Source organism: Plecotus auritus (assembly GCF_963455305.1).
Source record: "Plecotus auritus genome assembly, chromosome: 4".
Taxonomy (NCBI): Eukaryota; Metazoa; Chordata; class Mammalia; order Chiroptera; family Vespertilionidae; genus Plecotus; species Plecotus auritus.
In genome coordinates this window covers 11,256,997-11,281,441 of record NC_137775.1, presented here as the reverse complement: position 1 = coordinate 11,281,441, position 24,445 = coordinate 11,256,997, and the positions used below count along the sequence as shown (strand labels likewise).

Here is a 24,445-nt window from a genome sequence, read left to right as displayed (position 1 = left end):
TAAAGGATGAGTGAATGTAGACTCTATGTGGATTTCAGTTCAGAGATGAGGAGTATCAGGATGGCCTAGAAGAGTTAGAGACGGATTCGTAGAAGTTGACTTCTTAAAACAGGCTTGTTCACCACTTTATCAGACTACTAGTGAGGTCTCCAAGGTGGAAGTGATAAAAGCCCAAGTGTGACTGCTTAAACAAACACGAAATTGTGTGTGTCAGTGTGTGGGGTGTGTGTCAATGTGTGTGTGTGTGTATGTGTGTGTGTGTGTACATGCACACATGTGAAGCTATCTTGCTGGGAAGAGATAATATATTTACCCATATCACTAAAGTGTCTCAATCAGGTATGGCTGGATCCAGGGACCATCAGCCCTGGACTATTCTTATCTCCCAGTTCTTGGGCAGCCAAACTCTTAGGTAAGTCCTCTCTTTGGGTAAATACCCACCCGCAGGTGCAGGCCTGACCCCAGTCAGAAAATTTGACTTTTAATAGACCTAAAAAATCCTGAGATGACCACTATAGTCAGTGAATGATTGCGCTGGTTGACCGTGACCAGTTCAAACACTCCCCTGAAGCAGGATTTGAGGGCAGCCCTCCACATTCCTACAGACAGAGCAGGAGAGGGGTGATGTTCTAAACGGAAATGAGATACTGCGCTGGAAGGAAAAGGAACTGCTCAATTAATTGTGTCAGACTTGCAGCTAGTTTCCCATGAGATTGTGGATATGGTCATAAGCAAAGAAAGATAAATCACAAGTTGGTGTTTTAACAGGCAACAAAATAATGAGAATGGATTTTTTTTTATTGGTGGATTTACTTACTGCTTGGCTCATTCTTCAAACAATTTGAGGCCATCTATAGAAAATGTAAAATGAAATTATAAAATATCAAGGCCATGCAGAATATAAATTATAATAGAAACTGCAACATATACAGACCATAGTTCCAAAATATGGTATTGGATTGCTTTACAAATTGAGATAATTGCATTGAAGGTTCCAAGAAATAAGAGCCCTGAGAAAACAAAAAAAAGAAAGTTAGGAGACCGTGTGGGTCAATGATATCTTTATCACAAACTCAGAACTGAATTGGGTGATGCTGTATCTTACAGTGTCCCTTGATGACCACCAAGAACATGATGACAAACTGTCACTCAGTCATACCAGCTCTTGATGGTGCCAAGAAATGATGCCCCGCCAAAACCAGTTTGGCTCGGTGGATAGAGCGTCGGCCTGCGGACTGAAGGGTCCCGGGTTCGATTCCGGTCAAGGGCATGAATATTGGTTGCGGGCACATCCCCAGTGGGAGGTGTGCAGGAGGCAGCTGATCGATGTTTCTTTCTCATCGATGTTTCTAGCTCTCTATCCCTCTTCCTTCCTCTCTGTAAAATATCAATAAAATATATTTTTTTTTAAAAAAAGAAAGAAATGATGCCCCAATAGACAGCTTGTGATGGCCCAACTTTGTCTAAGACTTAAAAAATTCCAGAGTGTACAGAGTAATTATAGATTTGGTGTCCTTCAAACTATTTTTTTTACATATCAATTCTTCAGCCAGCCTTTGGATAAATTGAGCAGCTCTCTGTTCAGAGATACAGTTGGGGCAAGGACCTGGAGTGAAGGTATTGGTGGCTGTTGAGCCCCTGTTGTTCAGGGATGTAGGTTGGACCTGAGGCCTGAGACTAGCCCAGGAGGATGGTCATCCAGTTGGCAAGGACTGCATTTTACCCCCCTGTCCCGGGGCCACCCTAGTCCCAGAATTAGCAGTGGACTCTTACAACCTGTGGCTCTTCCCCTCATTTCAAACTTCATTTTTCTTTATTTTACCTCATTGATCTATCTCAACATAAACTCTCCTAACGAGGATCTTCTTACTGCTTATGCAGGTCCAACTCTTGACAATTATGGGGAAACACAGAAGTTTTACTGTGATGGGGGTTCTCTAGCTATAAAGGCTATTGTTGCCCTATAAATTGTCTTTCTCTTTTTCTCATTCTATTAGTAAAATCTTGAGAGATGTTGACTATTCATGTCAGCTTAAAAAAGATTTGGGGGAATAATTTTAGAATTTCTTTTATTTAGCAATGGTTAATAGCCTGAATAACTCCCTACAGAAAACAGGGTGCTTCATCTATCTTGGGGGAAATTTCTGAAAAATCAGTTTACCCAGCACCAAGTAACAAATGGAAAACAAATTAAAACCAGCCTATAAATACTGTGGAAACAGACTCTCCATGACCAGATCCATGCTGATCTGGGTGAATTGGGTCTATATTATATGCCACACTTTTTAAAAATTCATTTATGAAAAAGTTGTACTTGTGCAAAGCCTCCAACACGTAGGCAGTATGACATTTCTTCATCTGAGAGCAATTTAAATATCTTATTACCATCTATAGCTAAAAATACTGTATGAATTCCACATTCTTGTGTGGAGTTAATCTTCCAGCTCAAGTTCACCTTGTTGCTAATTCTTCAACTCATTTCAGTGCATGGAGGGGAGGGGTGGGTGATGTCGTTTTATGTCCCTTTCTCCAGCTATCAGCAAATCTGCCAGGGAGGGGAGAGCTGTAGGGATAGATTGGAACACAGCCACCAAGTGGACCCCTTGTCATCATCTAGAATTGTTTTCTGTGTCTGCCACTGTTCCTCCCTTTTCTGCAGCTGAAATTGGGATTTATGAAAGAGTGTTTGAAGAATTAAGAACAATAGGGCCTTTGAATACTTTGGTATAGCAGACCCTATTGGTTGCTTACCCTACATCCATTTTCCCAGTCTCCTCCTCTTTAGCAGAAATCTGATTTTGGTCAAATTCTACCCTTTGGGGAAGGTAACTCCAGCTCCGGGGTGAATCCTGAGTAATTTAAGCTTATAATAGTTGTTTCCTTTTCTTTGCTAGTGCTTAGTTGAGATGTGGGCTGGTAATTTAGATCTGGCCAAGGAAACATGAGGGAAAATTTCTCTCAGATCATAAAGGAAGGTAAAGTGTTCAGTTCTTAAAGGAAGCACCCAAGTAAGACAGTCTTTTCTTTTTCTGAACTTTGTTATTCTGCAGGCGATGGCTGGAATTGCGGCAGGCATCATGCAACTTGAGGAAAAGCTAGTCTGAGGACAGTGCTAGCTTACTAAGCCAGCAGAGCAAGATAGGACAAAAATACGGAATGAATCCTAAATCTCCATACCTAAGGACTTCTGTTTTGAATGAGCATATATCTTTCTTATTTTTTTTTGATTGGGGTTGGCTTTCTTGATACCCAGAGACAAAAGCATCCTTTTTGATATATGGAGATATGATATGAGATCATGTTTAAGCTACTTGTTCTTAGATGCTGCAGCTCCTCCGTTTTCCTGCCCTGTCTTTCTAAGCCCAGTCAGCATGCGGGACACTAGCCCAGAGAGTTAATGATTTTTGCATGGTGTGTTTTCCTTGCATATTATACATGCAACACACACATATTCATGAATATAAAACATGCCAAGAAGCCAACTCTACAGAGCCAAATAAAGCAGGGAGGACTAGAAAGTTCCTTATTGATTCAAACCAACAAGAATTAGATAGGTGTACTTTGGCAAAGGAAGAATGACTAAATTGAGGCTATACAATTTCAAGAGATACTAAGCCATGATCTCTGTGTGAAACTTCCCTGAGTCCCCCAGACCATTACTCCTTCTCCCTGTTCCTGAACCACTGTGTTCATATTTCACCTGGGGCACTGGCCACAGAGTATCAGAGCACAGGGTGCCAGTCTTTGATTCCCTTGTTAACTGGTGAGTTCATACAGGGGACATGTTGTATCCTTTGTCGTATTCACTCATTTGACAACTATTTATTGAGTCTACTATGTGCCAGTATCTACTATGAGCTGGTGCTGAAGATAGAATAGTCAAGGGAAGCAGATGTGCTCCTATAATCATGGAATGTAGTCTAGTGTCAGAGACAATCACATCATCACAATAATCAATTAGTTTATTGCTGATAATCAAATGACTGGCACTCAGTAATTATCTGTTGAAATCCATCACAGACTTTTCAATTTTTCACAGAGCCTCCTATCCTCCCAGAGGTCCGCCTAGGTTCATATTGTGGGAGAAAGGCTCCCAGAAGCAAGCAAGGTCCAGCCCAATGGGCCAGCTCTTTTCAAGCCTCTGCTTGCAGTGTGTTTACTGAAGCCTCACTGGCCAGTCCCATGGCAGGCCCATGGTCCATGTGGGAGGAGGTTACACTCTGCATGAATATGGGAGGTGGGATTGGCCCGGGCTCTTGACTGTACTGATCCACTACACTATTTTAAAGTATGGCTTATGTTATAAAACCTGAAACTTAGCCAAGAAATTTAAGCAATGGTCATTTGAATCCAAGAATAAGTTTCTTGCTATGAATTCACACTCAAATTAAACTTCTATTCAGGCATTTTAAATGAAAAAATGATTGTGTGGTTCACAGTGAATAGCGGATCTAAGCCTTTGGTCTTAAAATCTTTACACAGTGCTGTGATGAGAGAGCGGAGTATAGGCAACCAAGCGTATCTGTTCCCCCGGCCTTTGTACTATTTTCAATGGGGGCAATGTTCTCTCGTGAAGTGTTCAGTGAGAATAATTGACTCTTCCCTCATCCCCAACATCCAGAGGAGACCATTCTAAATTGAATGGTTGGCCCATGCCAGCAACACCTGCTCTAAATTATGAAACTTACAATCAATAATCAACACTTCTCCTTTATTGCATTATAACAAATGAATTTTTAGATTGGGCTCAGAGTATAAATTCCTAGCTAAAAGAAGAATCAGACAAATATGAAGAAATAAAGCTTAACTTAAGCAGACTCTTAAATCTTGAAAGTCTATATAAAGTGTCTATGCATGTTTTATTTGGAGAGGTGTGTGATTAAGAGAAAATGTGTTACAGATCTGAATGGAAAGCTTAAGTATGGGGGTCTGGTGGAAAGATTATTGACCTAAAGGTATCAGCATAATTCCATATTCTGGTTCAAAACGAATGCAAAAAGGCAATTGAATTGATTAACACTAAAAATGGAACAGCTCCAGTTCTAGAACTAATTTGAGGATCGTGTGTTCTCTGTTCTACCTGGGAAATCTATGATTCTCATTTTCAGAGTTGTGTTTAATAAGGACTGTGGATCACTGAATACATAGCATATCAGAAAGTTCCAGAAATGTCTGGAATTGGTCCAGATTTACTACAACATTACTTACAGTGCCTTTGAGTTCAACAAAACATACAAGGCATAAACACACAAGGATGAGGGTTAAATAGGCGTTCTAAACCCACATTGGGTTTCCCCATTTCATGTTGATTATAAAAGCCATAAAGAAGGTTTTAAAGGCTCTTAGAAGAGTGGGCAGAGGTCCTGTGCACAATGCAGTAGGGGTTATCATACATGTATAGAAGCAAGGCCAAGTCCTGTGCAAACACTTGGAAATATTTTTTCAGTGTGATCTAGTCTCTGAAACTTTTGTCTCTTCCCCATTCTGCTTGTGTTTCATACCTGGGGCATGTGCACCTCATTTCTCTTTTCTGTCAAACATGAGTGTCCCATGGTCTCAGATTTCTATGGATTAACCCTAGGTTTGAACTTTAGAAACTGCAATGTACTAGAAATAAGACACACAGATTATGGCCTTCTTGTCTGTGATTTGTGTACTGACCAGAGAAGGAAGCATAAAGAATGTTGCAGAATTAAAAGCGAATCTGTCTTATCTCAATATGCATATTTTCTTCACATTTGTCAGTTTGAAGTTTGAAATATTCATCTTCCTGTCCCTGGAATTGATGGCATTTTACCAAGGTCATCTGAAATTTGAGTTTTTAATCCAGCTGGAAGTCACATTTTTCTGAAGAATACCCTAAAGCTCAACTATGATAGTTTAATCAGCGCATCCAAAAATTATTTCTGGCTCCTTGTGAAAATTGCTTTTTTGTATGAGGTTTCTGTTTCGGCATGCCAGGTATTACATTCCTGGGAACAGCGTAATGATGCTGTACACGGTGGAGATAAGGACATTAGCTAGACCAGAATGAAATGAGTATTTAGAAGTGCAGAGTGCCATTCAGATACCCCCTGAACATGTGCAAGTATTGTGTAACCCTGTCTGAACATCATGCAGTGTGAACAGGAAGAAGCCTTGAAATCAACTGATTCAGTACCCCCAATTTACACTTGAAAATTTGGCCCAGAGAAGTTGTTTAGGGTTACTTATTCAATGTCACTCAACAAGTTTGGCTAAGGGCATAGCCTGAATGTCATGACTTTTAGTCCAGGGGACTTTCTCCCCTTCCCCATGCTTTTTCTTATGTGGTATAACAAATAAGAGTATTTCAAAATATGAGTGTACAAAAATTCATGGACTTTCCTTATAATTCTAAGAGACAACCAAAAGATAAGTAATTCATATGACAACAAAATTAAATGATAAATATGACAACATTGATTAAAAAACAATATTTAATAGTATTTTCATCCCAATAGCTATTATTTAATAGGCATATAGATACTTATTAATTATCCACTATGTACATGCCAGATAGACCCAGTCTATTACAGGAATAAAACAGATGGGTTTATAGCTATGTTTGTCTTTTGGAGATAGGATTTGATATGGACCTGTTGCAAATAGAAGCAGGAAAAAAGAAGAAAGCATATGGCTCAGGTTTGGCAAGGCTTCTGGGAGAAATGGGTTATTAATAATTAGGGTTGTCATTTGCAGAATGACAATGAGGGAAACTAGAGTTCTTTAAAGGGTCCTATATATTTCCTCCTCTTGCATGGTGGAAATGAGCCCAGGGGTCTAGAGAGTTGATGGTGATTAGAAAACAGATGAATCTGTCCGAAGACCTAGAGTGGCTCGCTGGGCAAAAGCCAGTAAGAATCACTGCCCAGTTCTGGAAGGTACCCCTGGAAGGTGGAGCCCTGTGCAGCCTCTGATATTTGGTGATGGTCTTATCAAAACAAAACAAAACTAAACAAAAGAGAGAGTTTGAAGTGATTAAAAGTGGAAAATAAGACAAGCAGAAAGGTAGATTTATTACACAACACGCCCAAACAAGGGTGGGACATGTACAGAAATGCACCAAGTTTCCAAAACAGAACCATGAACGCCATAGAGCTGGAATCTGTGTCATCCGCACAAATTACTGGAACTTGTTTTTTTCCCTACTTTTCTTATGAATGTATTTGACAAGGAAAATGTTAATACCCAGTTTTAATTTTTAAGGCATTTCCAGGTTACATCTTGATAACAACATCGACTAAAATTAATCGTTTAGTAGCCTCAGAAGAGAGCTCCTTTTATTGCTGAGGAAAGTGTGATGCACCACAGTGTCCTAGGAAACTGGAACATAAGGATTCACTGAGTGGATTTAACTGCTCAGAGTCCTATGGACAGCGAGTGGCAGAACTCTTCCTGAGTTCATGCCTCACAAAGCTCAGGTAGTGATTCTTCCTCCACCATCCACCCCCCAATTTACAGGTGCTGATCATGAAGTACAATTTTATTTATCAAAGAAAAACATTTTATCCTTAGCATATTATTACTACTAAGGGATTAATGCTTGGACAGTGTTAAGTATAAATTTCAGCTAATCTAAGCAGTTAATCAGCACACCTGTTCTCTAGTCATTCTACTCAAGTAGGCATTGACTGTAGAGTGAGTGTATTTGTCTGGTTAATCATGGATTTTTAACTATGGGTGAGAGCCATTGGCATGCCAAGGAGACCCAAGAAAGACATGACATGCCTTTCACTGAGTCCCCTCCAGTATCATGCAGGCAACCCTCTCCTGACCTTACTTCCAGTGGTTAACATGGAAGGCCAGCCTCCTGACCCACATCCTAGACCAGCCGTGGGCAAACTACGGCCCGCGAGCCAGATCCGGCTGTTCTATCCGGTTCTCTTGCTCTCCCCTCCGCTCCTTTACTTTGAATTTATATTAGTTCACCCAAACACTCCATCCATGCTTTTGTTCCGGCCCTCCAGTCCAGTTTAAGAACCCATTGTGGCCCTCGAGTCAAAAAGTTCGCCCACCTCTGTCCTAGACTCTCCATTTCGGTTAGTCTTCGAATGGGGCCCGGAAGTCTTGAGTTTTTAAAGTTCATAGGTAATTCCAATATATAGCCATTTGGGAACCTCAGTTTGTAGCATAATGTATTAGGTGTCATTTTGCAAAGACTTAAAAGTGGGATTAATGGTAATTCTTCCAATAAGACCAGTCCCCAGAGAGCCCTTTAAATCATAGACTATGAAAGTTTTAGTCCAGATCAACTTTGCTTTTTTTACCTAGAAAGTCTTTCTCCCATTCCCGTTTCAAAGCTGGGACGAGCTATTGAAGTTGTGGATGTCATCTGGTGGTGGTTACTGCTGTGCTAGGGGTTTTGGAAAGACTTCTGTTTAATTGGCATGCTCCCCACAAGCCTGCCAGGCCCTGGGGATATGTGGCATGTGCAGAACTTACAAGGCAGGCAACATAAAAGTGTGTAATTCATAGAGTGAAATATTTTGGAGCTCCCTTCACTCTTACAAATTGGTCATAAAATAAAAACCACAGACATAACATTCCTATAACCATAGTTGTCAAGAATGAAGATTCATTTGGGAGGGGGTTGAGGATGAGGGCCTTTGGTGTGTACTTCTTTATAGGACACCCCCAAAAGAGTAAGTATTCAAAATTTGTGTGCAAATGATAATAGGAATGTTTGATTTGGGGTATAGTTTTCTGCAAGTTTCTATTGAAGAAAATGAGGATTTTTGAGGTTGATCTTGAGGTCTATAGAAGTCTTTTCATAGTCATTATCATTGGAGGGTATTGTCTTGATACACATGTCAAGTGCATTTAGGATTTCACGCACATTTTGCTATGACTGTTTCCAACTTTTTCCTTTCCCAGTGGAAGTGGTTCACAGAATCCGAGGTAGCTGGAGCTGCCTCTGATAGTCTAGGGGGAGGAGTGAAGGGAAGACTAAATCCTCCTCCTCTTCTTCCCCCATTAGCTACTTTGACACACTGGGTTTTCATTAGCTTCTAAAGTATATCCTCAGGAAGGAGAAAGAGAGGCTGGCTAATCCACTCCTCTGGGCTCCGACTGAGCATTCCAAGGTCCTGGGTAGTGGATGAGCTATGGCCAGTGATACTGGTCGTGGTAGTTGACTATTGAAACATAACATTTAATGAGATTGGATACATTCAAGATGTAACAAAAGGAAATAGTATCTCTATCACAGAAGTCAAACTAAACATCTTTTTCACCCTTTGATGTTATAGTGTACTAGAGGCCCAATGCACAAAAATTTGTGCAAGAGTAGGCCTTCCTTCCCACGACTACTTGCACCAGCTTCCTTCTGGCACCCGGGACCCGGGCTTCCCTCCTCCGGCTGCCCGCAGGCACCCAGGACCTGGGCTGGCTTCCCTCTGTCCCAGGCTTCATCAGGAAGGACATCCAGAAGATGTCCTGTCTAATTAGTATTACCCTTTTATTATTATAGATTATATAGAGTGTCATCTTAGGGTTCAGGAGAACTGGGAACTGGGCTTTAGTTGTTACATTCCACTTTTGAGCTTTGTAACCTTGAAATTGCCAGCTGTAGTTCACACATCTAAAAATAGTCCTAACATATACCTCACAGAGTACTTGAGAGGGTGAAGAGACAATAAAAAGAAAAGCTCTAGCCAAGTCAAACACAGATTGGGCTGGGGGTGGATGATACAGGGTGGTGGTGTGGGGGTGGTGGTGGTGGGTGGATGATGGATTATTCTAAATTGCTTCTAGATCTTAAACTGTTGTTCAATGAATGTATGATCTATGGGAAGAGTCGGACATACAGGGGAGTCACGCAGGTGCTATTAACGGTGCTTAAATTATTTGGTAATTTGAACTCCTAGAGAAAGGCATGGCTAGAGTGAAGGCAGTTATGCTGTTTGATTCAGTATTGTTAACAAGAATTCAAAGGGTTTACATGGCACAGAGCCTGGGACAAGGTCAGGCTCACCCCTCCATAAAAACCAGTCCCTTTTCTCACCATCATTCCAGAAAGTACACTTCCAATAAAAGATGTCAATGACTTTTAAAGCAGACCTTCAGGAACAAATCTATAGTTCTACCAAAGGCAGGGATGAATCAACTTGTACTGTTGTTCATTTTAATACTTTATCCAATATCAACACAGTGAGTTGGCCTGCCTAAATTTGTCAATTTCTAGGGCATTCCACAGGATTCTTTTTTTTTTTAAATGACTTAAAAGTCTCACCCTAAATTTGAGAGAGGTTTTTGTTGGTGATAGTGTACACCGTGTCTTCAAAAGTCACAAGACTGATTCCTAAAGCTCTGTGTTCATGCTCTGTAGTTGTATCTTAGTGTTTAAAGAAATAGTAAAAATGGAGCCACAGCGGGGATGTTAAGTTCTCTCTTCTTTTTATATATTGTAGATAGAGCTGCAGGAATAATGCAATGATTTTTCTTTTTATATCTTATTAAATAACAAATATGTACAACTATTATTTGGGAGCTTCCCATAAGACTAATGAAATAACTGAGATGAACATATTTTAAAATCTAACTAACCAATAACCTAAAGTTAAATAACATCTTTAGCTCTTGGCAAAGAGGTATAGATAGATAGTAAGCCTGCGACTATATGGATTACCCAAGAAATTCAAGAGATATTAAATGTTTTCACCTATGGTTTCTAAGTAAGTGCCTCAATTCTTCATTTAAATCTTCTAAGATATACCTATGCTCTTAGAATAAAGTACTTAGTATGTGGTAACTCACATCTTCTAGGTCATCAATTTATTAATAACAAGTTCTCCCTTGCTGTTCTGTGCTGTGCTAGAAGACAAGGAAAAAATGAATTCACCCAAATTCTTGAACAGCTTATTTCTCCAAAGAAATTAAAATTTGTGTTTATGTTGGCAGCTCTATCACCATAGTCCATACCCCAGCCTGGTTACTATGGAAATCCAACTTACAAACACTGTTAATATCAATGCATCAATCATCAAGCCCAGTTCTACTTCCCTGGATCACAACCTCATAACTAAGAGCTAAATGATTTATCTGACTATCTAAGTTTCTGTAGTCAGTGACAGGGAACAGATTTCTTGGATACTTACTGATTAAACCATAAGTAAAATGACCTGTTATAATGACTATCTTTTTACCTTGATGACTTTTATTAGCATTTGATCAGAAAGGTCAGCTGTATTTGAAGATTCTCCTGGTCTCACATTTTAGCAGAATCATTGTGTTAATTAGTGTCAAACAGTCTATTTAAATCCCTCAAGCTGGCCCAGCTGGTGTGACTCAATGGTTGAGTGTTGACCTAGGAACCAGGAGGTCACAGTTTGATTCCCATTCAGAGCACATGCCTGTGTTGTGGCTTAATCCCCAGTGTGGGGCGTGAGCCGATCAATGATTCTCTCTCATCATAGATGTTTCTATCTCTCTCTCCCTCTTCCTTCCTCTCTGAAATAAATTTAAAACAAAAATCCCTCAAGCTGCCGAGAACCAATGAATGTCTACTGAGGCTCTATATCAGGGATGGGGAACCTTTTTTCTGCCAAGGGCCATTTGAATATTTATAACATCATTCACGGGCCATACAAAATCATCTAATTAAAAATTAGCCTACTGTATTTGGTCAAACATTGAATTAACTCACCCCTAATACCTTGGCAGGACCAGACCAAATGATTTTGTGGGCCTTATATGGCCTGAGAGCTGGATATTCCCCATCCCTGCTCTATAGATACAAGGTGTGTTCTAGGCCCTGTGAGGACATCTAATAGGAGATACTGATTGGCCTAAATAAACAATGTTTTACTCATTGAAAACACACACATACACACACACACACACACACACACACACACACACACAGGAAGAATTATATCAAAATGGTACAGGGCCCTGACCGGTTTGGCTCAGTGGATAGAGCGTCGGCCTGCGGACGGAAGGGCCCTGGGTTCGATTCCAGTCAAGGGCATGTACCTTGGTTGCAGGCATATCCCCAGTAGGGGGTGTGCAAGAGGCAGCTGATCGATGTTTCTCATCTGTGTTTCTAACTTTCTATCCCTCTCCCTTCCTCTCTGTAAAAAATCAATAAAATATATTTTTAAAAAAAATGGTACAGGACTGGTTGCTAAATGAGTGATACTATGTTTTACTCTAATGACAATTAGCCTTTAAGCTCCAAATTTATGAAATGATACTCTGGATATAAAATATTTCAGGAAAATAAGTAAACTTACAATTACAGAACAAAATTTAAAATTACATGCCAACAGCAAGTTTAGGGTATGTTTGTGTTGTATTATTTTCTTTAGTTTTGGGCCTTTTTATGGGCTTCTGTTATTAATAAGAGCTGAATGAATGAAACCTCGGAATATCATTTGTCAATTGTTGCTCAAGGCTAGCGTTCAAAATGGAAATAATATCTTTATTGGGGATATACTAGTTGTATCGGTTAATAATGGTGGATTTTGTAATCAAAGAAAACACGATAATTTCAAGAGAAACATCAAAAGTGCTTTATTTAAAGTAATGTCCATCACTAGCTATACATTTCCCCCATCTCTCAGGTAATTTGTGGATACCATCCCAATAGAACTTTTCTTGTTTTGAGGCAAACCATTCAGAGACCCAATTTTCCACTTCTTTGTATGTTTTGAAGTGCTGCTCAGAAAGTGCATGTGCCATCTATCGGAACAAGTGGTAATCTGAAGGAGCAAGGTCTGGTGACTACGGAGGGTGGGTTAATACTTCCCAGGCAAGATCTTTTAACGTGTCTTTAACTGGTTTTGAAGTGTGTGATGGTGCATCATCATGAAGCAAAATTACTTTGCCATGTCTTCTGGAACATTCTGGTAGTTTCACGATCAAAGCGTGGTTCGAATTAATTATTTGTTGTCAGTAGTGATCAGTATTAATGGTTTCATCTGGTTTTAGAAGCTGATAATACACCACACCTTCCTGATCCCACCAAACGCAGAGCATTGTCTTCTTTCTGAAGCGATTTGGCCTTGCAGTTGATGTTGATGGTTGACCTGGATCAACCCATGATTTTGTGCATTTGGGATTCTCAAAATAAATCCACTTTTCATCACCAGTCACAATTCAATGCAAAAAGACTTTCTTTCATGCCGTTGAAGCAACATTTTACTGATGACTTTAGGTTTTCCATTTGTCTTTCATTCAGTTGATGTGGCACCCATTTTCCTTCCTTTAAAATCTTTCCCATTGCTTGTAAACGATTGGAAATTGTTTGCTGAGCAATGTTTAATCTTTCTGCAAGTTGTTTTTGAGTTTGACATGCATCTTCATCCAATAGTGATTGTAATTGTTAGTCTTCAAACTTTTTTGGATGACCTGGATGTTCTGTATCTTTCACATCAAAATCATCACTTTTAAAGTGTTTAAACCAGCGTTCACAAGTATCTGTAGATGGAGCATGTTCACCATACACTTTCTGAAGTACACAATAACTTTTTCTTTAAAATAAAGTAATGAATTAAAACTTCCCGCAAATGCTCTTTTTTGACATGAAATTTGACATTTTTAAGCCTAAAAATATCTATGATGGTAACACCTTCAGCAAACGTGACACATGAAGTTTTGAAGCTTGCTGTCAATACAACAAAATAGCATACATATCAACTCCATCTATTGAAAAAAATCTGCATTATTAACTGGTACAACTAGTAAATATTTAATCAGATGCTTTTCATAATGGCTTCTAAGTCTATCAAGTTCATTATAACTGAACAATAGAAAAAAAAGGAAATAAAAGGCATCCATATTGAAAAGGAAGAAGTAAAGCTTTCTCTGTTTGCAGATGACATGATCATGTATTAGAAAACCCTAAAAAATCCATAACCCTCAAAAAACTATTAGAGCTAACAAATGAGTCCAGCAAGATTGCACGATACCAGGTCAATATAGAAAAATCAATTGTATTTTTATTAATGACAAATCCATCCCAAATGAAATTAAGAAGACAATTCCATTTATAATAGCATCAAAAATAATAAAAGGAGTGAAGGCTTGTACACTGAAAACAGCAAAACATCATTGAAACAAATTAAAGGAGAACTAAATAAGTGGAAAGACATCCTCTGCTGTGGATTAATATTATTAACATGGCAATAGTCTCCAGGTGGATCCACAGATTTAACACTATCCCTATCAAAATCTCAACTGCCTTTTTTGCAGAAATTGACCATCTTATCCTACAATTCATATGGAAATGCAAAGGGTCCAGAATAGCCCAAACAATCTTGAAAAAGAAGAACAAAGTTGGAGGGATTCATTCTTACTGATTTCAAAACCTATAACAAAACAATAGTAATCAAGACTGTGATACTGGCATAAGGATCAATGGAATAGAATTGGGAGTCCAGAAATAATGCCGTATATTTTTGGTTAGCGGATTTCCATTTCACAGTTAAATGGAAAAAGAATAGTCTTTTAAATAAATGGTGCTGGGACAAAAGGATATTCATATGCAAAATATGAAGTTAGATCACTAGCTCCTACCATACACAAAATTAACTCAAAATGAATCAAAGACCTAAACGTTAGCACTAAAACTATAAAACTCTTAGGAGAAAATATAAGTGTATGTCTTTATGACCTTGAGTTAGGCAATGGTTTCTTAGATAGGACATTAAAAGCACAAGCAACCAATCACTCCAAATTGGACTCCATCAAAGTAAAAAATTTTTGTGCTTCAAAGGCCATATCAAGAAAGTGAAAAGACAACCCATAAAATGAGAGAATATATTTGCAGATCATATATTTGCAAATTCAGACTAAATATAGAACTCTTAAAACTCAACAATAAAAGGATAAATATCCCAATTTTAAAATGGGAAAATAATTTGAATAGACATTCCTCTAAAGTAAATATACAAATGGCCAACAAGTGTATACAAAATGTACACACCGACCATATTATTGGTCATCGGGGAAATGCAAATCAGAATCACAGTGAGATACCAGTTAACATCCATTAGGATGGCTATAATTAAAAAACAAACCAGGCAATACCAAGTGGTGGCAAGGATGTGGAGAAATTGGAAGTCTCATGTGGTGCTAGCGGAAATATAAAATGGTGCAGCTGTATTTAAAAGAGTTTGGCAGTTCTTCAAAAAATTAAACAGAGTTGCCGTATGTTTACAGCAATTTCATTCCTAGGATATGTTCAAGGTGAATCAAAAACATATGTCCACATAAAAACTTATACACAAATGTTTATAGCATCATTATTCCTAGGAGCCAAGAAGTGAAAACAATTCAAATGTCCACTGACTGATGAATCTATGAACAAAATACAATGTAATACTATTCAGCCATATGAAGGAATGAAGTACTTACTGATTCATACTACAACAACGATGAACCTTGGAAACATTATGCTCAATGAAAGAAGCCAAACACAAAAAGTCACATGTTTTATAATTTCATTTAAATTCGATGTCCAAAATGATAGAGGCAAAACCAGAGAGACAGAAAGTAGATTAATGGTCTCAAGGGGCCAAAGTAGTGAAGGAAAGGAAAAGTGACTGCTAATGGGTATAGAGTTTCTTTTGGGGTGACCAAGGGTTCTGGAGTTAGATAGCGGTGATGGTTCACAATTTGGTGAATATACTAAGTTGTCTACTTTAAAGAGTGAATTTTATTATATGTAAATCATGTCTACAAAATTTAAAATTGCTGTCTTTTTCCTTCAGCACTCTAACCATTAAGTTCTAATAAAGCATAATACAACTTGCAAAAGAATATGATCATTAAAGCACATATTTATATATGTTGTTTCTAAGAAAAACAAGTTCCATGATCAATCTTATAGGTAGCATGAAATTTGACCACAATTGGTTAAGGTATTAAGGTATTACATATGTGTCCTTATCCTCCCATTCCCCCCACTCATGCCCTCACCCCCCTGTTGTCTGTGTCCATTGGTTAGGCTTATATGCATGTATGCAAGTCCTTTGGTTGATCTCTCCCCCTTACCCCTACCCTCCCCTACCTTCCCTCCAAGGTTTGATGGTTCGAAAGATGCTCCTCTGTCTCTGGATCTGTTTTTGTTCATCAGTTTATGTTGTTCATTATTTTCCATAAATTAGTGAGATCATGTGATATTTATCTTTCTCTGACTGGCTTATTTAGATTAGCATAATGTTCTCTATTTCCATCCATGCTGTTGCAAATGGTAAGAATTCCTTTTTTTTTTTTTACTGCAGCATAGTATTCCATTGTGCAGATGTACCACAGTTTTTTAATCCACTCATCTGCTGATGGGCACTTAGGCTGTTTCCAAATCTTAGCTATGGTGAATTGTGCTGCTATGAACATAGGGTTGCATATATCCTTTCTGATTGGTGTTTCTAGTTTCTTGGGATATATTCCTAGGAGTGGGATCACTGGGTCAAATGGGAGTTCCAGTTTTAGTTTTTTGAGGAAACTCCATACTGTTCTGCACAGTGGCTGCACCAGTCTGCATTCCCACCAGCAGTGCACGAGGGTTCCTTTTTCTCCGCATCCTCGCCAGCACTTGAAATTTGACAAGTTTTTAGTATCAGTGTAGATAGCAAGATAATGAGTCCAGCCTTTCTCCGAGTTACACTGTGAAGGTAAATACGAATTTATTGCTTCCATTCTCTCATTCAGTTCATGCGGATCATTTGCATGTAGCTTGATTAAACATTAATTGTTCGGCAGTTGAGGGAAGAATCCTGAGTATTTTAACCCCAAAGTCTCTTATGTGCTCTCTCGTTCCCTCCCAGGTGCTGCCCTTCCCCAGCCAGGTGGTGTACAACAGAGTTGGCAAGTGTGGGAGTCGCACTGTGGTCTTGCTTCTGAGAATCTTGTCGGAGAAGCACGGATTTAATTTGGTCACGTCGGACATTCACAACAAAACCAGGCTTACTAAAAATGAACAAGTAAGTTGTCTTTGGCCATGGTTAAACTGTACTTTGCTTCGATTCATTTGTGTAATTAGTGGGTGCATTACAGAACATCCTTCAAACCCTGACGGATGAATACCAGATTTGCAATTTCATACTGTATATTTGTCAGAGTGTGGAAGGAAGTTTAAGTTAAGTGTTCTGGTGGTAGTCGTTAAGCCAGGAAGTTTCCGAGAAGGAATACTTTTGTTAGACCGAAGGACAGTGTGCACTCATCATTGTTTATTTAGCTAAAAGTAGCAATGCATAAATCTCAGATAGTTACACCACTGAGCTATAAATAATGCTGACACCCTGATGGCAAAAATAAGAAAGATTTATTTTAATATTTCTTTGTCTATCTTTGCTCACAAGTATCCTAGGAACCTGACTGGCCGATGGGGGCATAAGTTTCCTGTTACAATCAGCTCAGGGGATCTTGAGCTTCCAAAGCAGCATTTGGCATTTTCAAGTGGTAGCAAAAGAATGATCCCATTTCCCAGGAACAATTCTGTCTCCATATAGCCGAGCCATACCAGTGGACATACTGGCGGTAGAGTCTGCTCTACACTCTGCCTGGAAGCTATGCAAACAGATTCTACTTTATAAGCTTATACAAAAGTAGAGCCAATAGTCTCCATTGGGCCACTTTGCTGATATAGCACAGTTAGGCCTAGTGCTCTCAAGGTCATTTTACAGGGTCAAGTTTGTTAACCTATCTCACAAAGTTGCTTCTGTGCCTTTAGTACTTAGGATGGATGAATAGCCACCAGTATAAGGCAGAGTTTTCTAGAGAACAGAACCAGTAGGATGGAGATATCTATCAATTATCAATAAATAGCTATAAAAGGAGATTTATTATGAGGAATTGGCTCACACAATAATGGAGACTGAGAAGTCCCACGATCTGCCATCTGTAAGCTGGAGACGCAGCAAAGCCATTGGTGTAATGGAGTTCGAAGGCCTGAAAACCAGGGGAGCCAAGTTCTAAGTCCCAGTCGAAGTTATAAAATGAAATGTTCCAGCTTAAACATTGAGGCAGGGGAAAAGGGGCAAATCCCTCCTTTCTCCACATTTTGTTTTATTCAGGCCTTTAAGAGATTGGGTGCTGCACACCCACATTGGGAGAACAATCTCCTTTACTAAGTCCATGGATTCAAATGCTCATCTCATTCAGAAACATCCTCACAGACACACCCAGAACTATTGTGAAATCTGGGTGCCCCTTGGCCAGTCAAGTTTACACATAACATTAACCATCACACCACCCAATGAGTATGGAAGCTTGGAGAATAAATAAGGCATGTGGTTTACTATCAGGTTGAGACCACAATTATGGAAATTTCCACCCATGTCCACTTCTTTCTGGCAAAGCCCCACAAAGAAAGGGAATTTACAATGGCCTTTATTTCTCTTTTTTCGTGGGGACAGTGGGACAGTTTTTAAGATAGTAACATAACCAACAGTACTTGCTATAAGCCAATATATTTAGTGTCTCCCACAATATAGAGAACAATATGTCCACTCCTTTGAAAACTTCCACTAAAGAGTCTCTGAGTATCAAGTCCAAAGAGTCAGTCAACAATAAATATTTTGAGATGATCCCTTGAAGCTTCTGTAGTAGGCTGTCAACAGAAAAATTATTTTTGGTGACATTTAAGGATATCACATTTTATTAATGAGTTTAATAGGGGTATGTTCTCAGATTTCCTTACCTGATTGAAGAGCTAATATGAGGAGACTGGTCATGTCCTTTTCACTACCTGAAAGAAAGTGACTATACATTAATAGCCCATGTAGTTGCAATTTTATTATAATTATTAAATTTGGTTTTCCTTGGAGTCTTTGAGTCTGCTTATCAGATTACACCTCAATATTGCTATGTATGGAAACTATGCCCAGTTCCCAGAAACCTCATAAAACACAGCAGCTCGATTTCAGTTCCCACTGCTGATCAGATGCAAACAATACAGCAAGGTAACTGAAGTGTTAGACATTGAGATGTTCGGGAATGCCATAGAAGAAAGAGCACAAAATATAACATTTAAATATACTGTGTGATTTTACACAAATAAACAAACCTACTTTGTTTCCCATGAGGAACCGTCTTGAGAAAGTAAAATTCGGTTGCAACTGTCAAGAGAAAGATTTAGATGAAAATTTAACAGTAATTGAATAAAGGTGTATAAATTGCTGCCTCTAGAGAAGGGTTAAAGACAAAGTCATCTTTGTCCTCTAAAATAGAAGTGAGCTCTCATCTGTTTGGAATGATTGGCTTGTCTGGAAGCCAGCAAATAGACTAGACAATCTCTTAAGGTTCTTTCCAGCCCTGTGATTCTGTGATATATTTATACAACTTCGAGCATAGTCTGTGTGTAGTGCAGTTGAAACATTTCTGATTCCTGTGGTCAGTATCAACCAGAATATATTTCATTCCATAGTTACTCCAGATTCCTATTAAATTATAAGGCACATTTTAAAAACTCAAGGGAAAGGTAAAGATATGGTAGGGAAAACAAATAAGCAATTTCGATGTAAAAGCAAACGAGAGCGACAGTGGCCTCTGTGCAGCTCGCTGACCGGGCTGTGACACGCAGGGAGAGCCAGGACACGGCATGACAAGAAACCAAGTTTGAAGTAGCTTAAGAATGTTTAAAGAAACTCTTTTCCTTATTATATGTATTCTTTTACTAAAGTTTCAAAGTGCATAAAACAAGCGGAGAAAAATATTATTTTAACCTAATATATTCAAGAACTAATTTGTGGTATGAATAGCTCCTCTTCTTGGTAATTTATTAAAGGAAAGGGTTGGGGGAGTGATTTAGGAGAGGAGTTAAAATTTTTAAAGTCAGTGGTTCTCAACGTTAAACAGTAGAACTCTGCAAATGTGTTCCCATGGAAACATTGTTCTATGAGTTAATAACACTTTACTTCAGGTGCAGAATGGACTGGCTCCTGTGGGCCGGCCCAGGACTCTATCCACCATGTAGAACATTTATTTTATGAGGAAATATGTTCCAAGTTCCAAACTACTGACTTACAAATGAACTTTGGAATGCTATTCACTTATGAGACTTGAATTATCTATACCATTTCATTCATAGACATGGACACCCCACTCTGGCCAGAGTCAAATTCATGCCCATGCATACATTTCTCACTATAGAGTAGCTGTCACATCTCTTTCTTTCTTTCTTTCTTTCTTTCTTTCTTTCTTTCTTTCTTTCTTTCTTTCTTTCTTTCTTTCTCTTTCTTTCTTTCTTCCTTCCTTCCTTCCTTTCTTTCTTTCTTTCCTTCTTTCCCTCTCTCTCTCTCTCTCTCTCTCTCTCTCTCTCTCTCTCTCTCTCTCTTTCTTTCTTTCTCTTTGTTCCTCTTCCTCTCTCTCTCTCTCCACTAAATTTAAAAAATGTACACAGTATTTAATAACATAAGACACTGAAGGGATTACTAAAAAGGAAAGGGAGCATGCAGACACCAAATGTTAGAATGCCTATAAAAATCCCATTACATCTGCCGTATAGACATTGAAATAACTTTGAAGTTACTATTTGAGAAAACTCCGCCCCAGCAGAAAAGCAAGGACAGCTGCTGCATGCCAAATGTCAGAACTTTCAGGGCATTGTTGCGAACCATGGTGACATCATTTCATTTACGCTCTGAAACCAGGTTTCGATTTCTTGGGCTCGCTTAGATAATCTCGTGGAATTGCATACAATTTGAAAGACATGGGGTGTGATTTCCAAAAGACTCATAACCATTTTTATTAATGGTCTGATGCTATTTTTCAGAACATTGTTCTCAGGACAATGAAAGTCAAAGTGTTGCAGGCATATCATAGACATAGGAATTCAAAATTACTTCATTCTTGTTGGAGAAGGGCAAAAATCGTTGACATAGGAGCCCAAAAGATCAAGAAAAAAAATAGTTTTACTCTCTTATTTATATTGAAGCTACTTAGGATTACAAAATTGGAAGCAGCATTTACTCCATGGTAATTGTTTTACTTCATTATTTTATTTAAGTCTTTTGGACCTAAAACCAGTGCATGGGTATGAGAAAACTGAGACAATCAGATTTCACATTCAGAATGGAACAGAATAGGGTAGAATAGAATAGAATAGAATAGAATAGAATAGAATGACTACCTGTTGCACCTGCACTTGAACTTAGGCCCTCCTGAATCCAACAGCCATTCTGAGCAGTGGTTATCTGTTCTGGCTGCACCGCAGAACCTCCAGCAAAGCCTTTGAAACATACAGTTGCAATGGCCCTTCCCTGAAGTGTTTCCTGGTGGAGCCCAGAAAACTTCTTTTAAAAATAATAGTAAAGTACCACAGGAGCTTCTGTAGTGCAGACAGGGTTAAGAATCCCTGTCAAAACTATGACATCGTTTTCCTAAGAGTGTTCCTGGGAGTCTTAGTCTCCTAAGACGCTGAAAAATAAAAAGAAAAGAAACTACCATGATCAAACAAATATGGGAATTGCTGGCCCTTTGTCCCCCTCTAGGAGATTCACAATGATTATCCACATTTTAAAGAATGGGGATTCTTTCCATTAAAAATATGTTTAACTGGCTTTCATTTAGTGCTTCCCCATCTCCGTTGGCAGGGAACTCTTTATAAGTGTGTATGGCTCTCCTATGCATCCCACAGCTGGAGATCATATCTTCTGGGACTCCTTTAAGCAGCTATGAAGATGCTGAGAAGTATTTAAAGGGTGGACGGCCCAGAGAACCTGTGCTCCTCGGGTGCTCTAGATTGTTTTAGCCTCTTGGTCCAAAACAGAATTTCTTTACAGTGTTTTAAACTTCCCTTCCCCATTGCTCTCCTCCCTGCCAGTTCTAAATCTCACTGTGGCTATAAAGCAATGCAACGCTAAGAAACAAAACTCACCTAGAGAAACCATGGTAGGTTTGGAAAAGGTCTAGAGGCCACGGGGATTCCTCCCAGGCCTCCCTTCTTCGTTGAAAGGTTAAAGTTCACTCATTCATTTTGAAGCAGGTCACTTCGTTGTTTCTTCATTCATTTTGATGGCTATTCATTGGGCACCTAACCATTAACGCTGTCTCTTGAGCCCTAGAGAGCACACCAGATAGGTGTGCATCTTATTTCTAATCCTTTAAGCAGCATAGTGAGGAAAGTGTTATCACTGCATTTTATAGATCTTCAAGAAGAATGTGAGAGAAGAAGGCTTGGAAGTGAAGTTGAGCGGAATCCTGAGAACTTTTTTAATGTTAGGCTGAGGAATTAGAACAGTATTTAGTGGGCAGTGGGAAACCATTAAAATATTATTCTTAACCGCAATGGATCTCAAAATCTTCTTGGGAGATATTTCACAACACGTGTTTCTAGGTCCTACTACAAAGTATTGAGTTAGACTCTTAACGGTGGAGCCTAGGTATCTTTGTGGGGGAGGGGAGAAGCTCTTGAGGGGACCCCCACTCACAATTGTAGTGAGCAGGCATTGCATAAAAAGTTCTAATTATTAGAAAGTTTTCCTTTTATTAAAGGGAATCTGCCATGCAGCAAGGAAAAGTCCTCTTTCACCCGAGAATCCCTCAAACTTCTGAAGACCTCATGTGTCCCCTGAGGTCTTACTGAGTGCTGTCTCCTCGGGAGCCTGCACGCTTACCCCAGGAACCTTACCCTTACTTGAGACCTTTTGGACAAGTCTCCTTAGGATGACCCTCAGAGTTTCCTGACTTTAGAGTAGGAGGGACAGTGTCAGGCATCAGAGCTGCTCCCACTGAACCTTGGAATCAAACCAAAAAAAATGAGGGGAGTCCATTTCCAGGTTACAAGGATGTGCTCACCCAGCTCTGTAAACAAGGTCTTATCTTGAAATCCTAGAGACAAAAGCTGAGTCTGTTCATGGAAATTTGGTTGAAAGAAAAGGAAAAAAAAAAGAAGCAACAAGGCCTGAAAAATTAAAAAAAAAAAAATCCCTCTTTTTGCAATTGTGGGGAGATTGATTTTCTCTACTATTCAGACCAGGCTTCTTTGCCTTGCTCATGTCATTCCGCCCCCTGGTGGACATCTTCTCCATTGCAGGCATTGTTTCTTGCACTGACTGCACAGCGGGAAGGTTGGAAGACCATCCTGACTCTGACCCAGAAGGGCTTCCCCATGCAGGAGGTAGAGAGAAAGGTAACCTGAGCCTACAGACATCCTTCTGGCCTCTGAGGTTAGAGGGCCATGGAGTTCTCCTCTGAGCTACTTCTTATTGCGCTTTGATGTGTTAAAAACATGTCTTTTCTTTCATTTAATATGTTTTGCAAAATTATAGGACATCTAGATCTAGTTGTTCCCGAGGGACACAGGAATTCAGACCTGAGTAGGGTCATTATCATGAGTGCTTGCATTCTTTCCTAAAGAAGTCAGGAGCAAAGTCTTCTACTAACTTAGCTGTGTTTGCACAACTGTAGGTAAAGGTTTTCTGCTCTACCTTCCCAGTTAGATTGAAAGCAAAAGATTAGAAACTACTTCCTGGCATATCCTCTGCATTATAAATTCTGTTTGATTCTCACCTTTTTGTTAAAACCTCAATTCTTTCTCATTCCCAGATGCACTACTCCTTTTAGATACATTCCATTACATTGTTATATCTCTCTCTCTTTCTCTCTCTCATTAGCATTTTAAATTCATTCCTACTCTTGTTATAAGATAAAGTGTTTCCCACCTAGAACTTTTAAAAATATATCTCCTATATATTAATGCTCTTATTTTTTATTATGAATGCTTTCCCACCTATTATAATTTCATTTTAATTTTCAGCAAATCACATGAAAGGTAGAAAATTTATATTCCTATAAACCCTCTTAATTCTCCAGACTTATTTTACTAACCAATCCCTCCCTCCCATTTTAAGAGGTTATGTGTAGATCAAGTAACAGTGGGAACAGTGAGTAAATTGCAGATCAGTGATAAAGAACAGGACTTTTGGTGTCAGACAGACTTGAATTTGAATCCTGGCTCCACTTTTTCTAGCAACGAGAACTTACACCATCTATGTCGCCTTTCTGTGCCTCAGTTTCTTAATCTGTAAATGTGGATAATAATGCTTAACTTGTGGAGTCATTTGAGAATAAGATGACAGCATATGTAAAAAGAGCTTCTAGGTGTAGTAGCTTCTAGATACAGTGTGCAACCCAGGAAATGGTAGTTTGTTTGGTGTTGTGTCCTAGATGCTGTAATAGTAAAACTGGTAGCTCCACTGGGGTAATAATGGATGTACAGGTTTGCCCAAGAAAGGCCACACTCAAGGCCTGAGTGATAATTCTGTCTTCAGTGCACTGTACATCTCTTGATTCCAAAAATATTTTTCTAATGGGAGCATCTTTATTGCATAAGCAATTAAGGGGTATATGTTCTTTATTGCATAAACAATTAAGGGGTATACCTAGGCTTGGTTTTAGGGGGTGGGGGGGACATCAAGCCTGACTACAGCCCTCAGGGAGCTTACGTCTGGTTCAAAGCTGTCACACAAACTCAACTATA

The 24,445-nt window shown here is 39.1% G+C and overlaps 1 protein-coding gene across 1 annotated transcript in view; it reads left to right on the top strand.

Annotated features, from left to right (window-relative positions):
- UST (uronyl 2-sulfotransferase) overlaps window positions 1–24,445 on the top strand; it is a 262,801-nt gene that overhangs the window by 137,648 nt on the left and 100,708 nt on the right. The window contains exon 3 of the mRNA XM_080663571.1: window positions 16,791–16,946. Within this exon, the coding sequence (XP_080519697.1) occupies window positions 16,791–16,946 (156 nt within the window). The remainder of the gene's footprint in view (window positions 1–16,790; window positions 16,947–24,445) is intronic.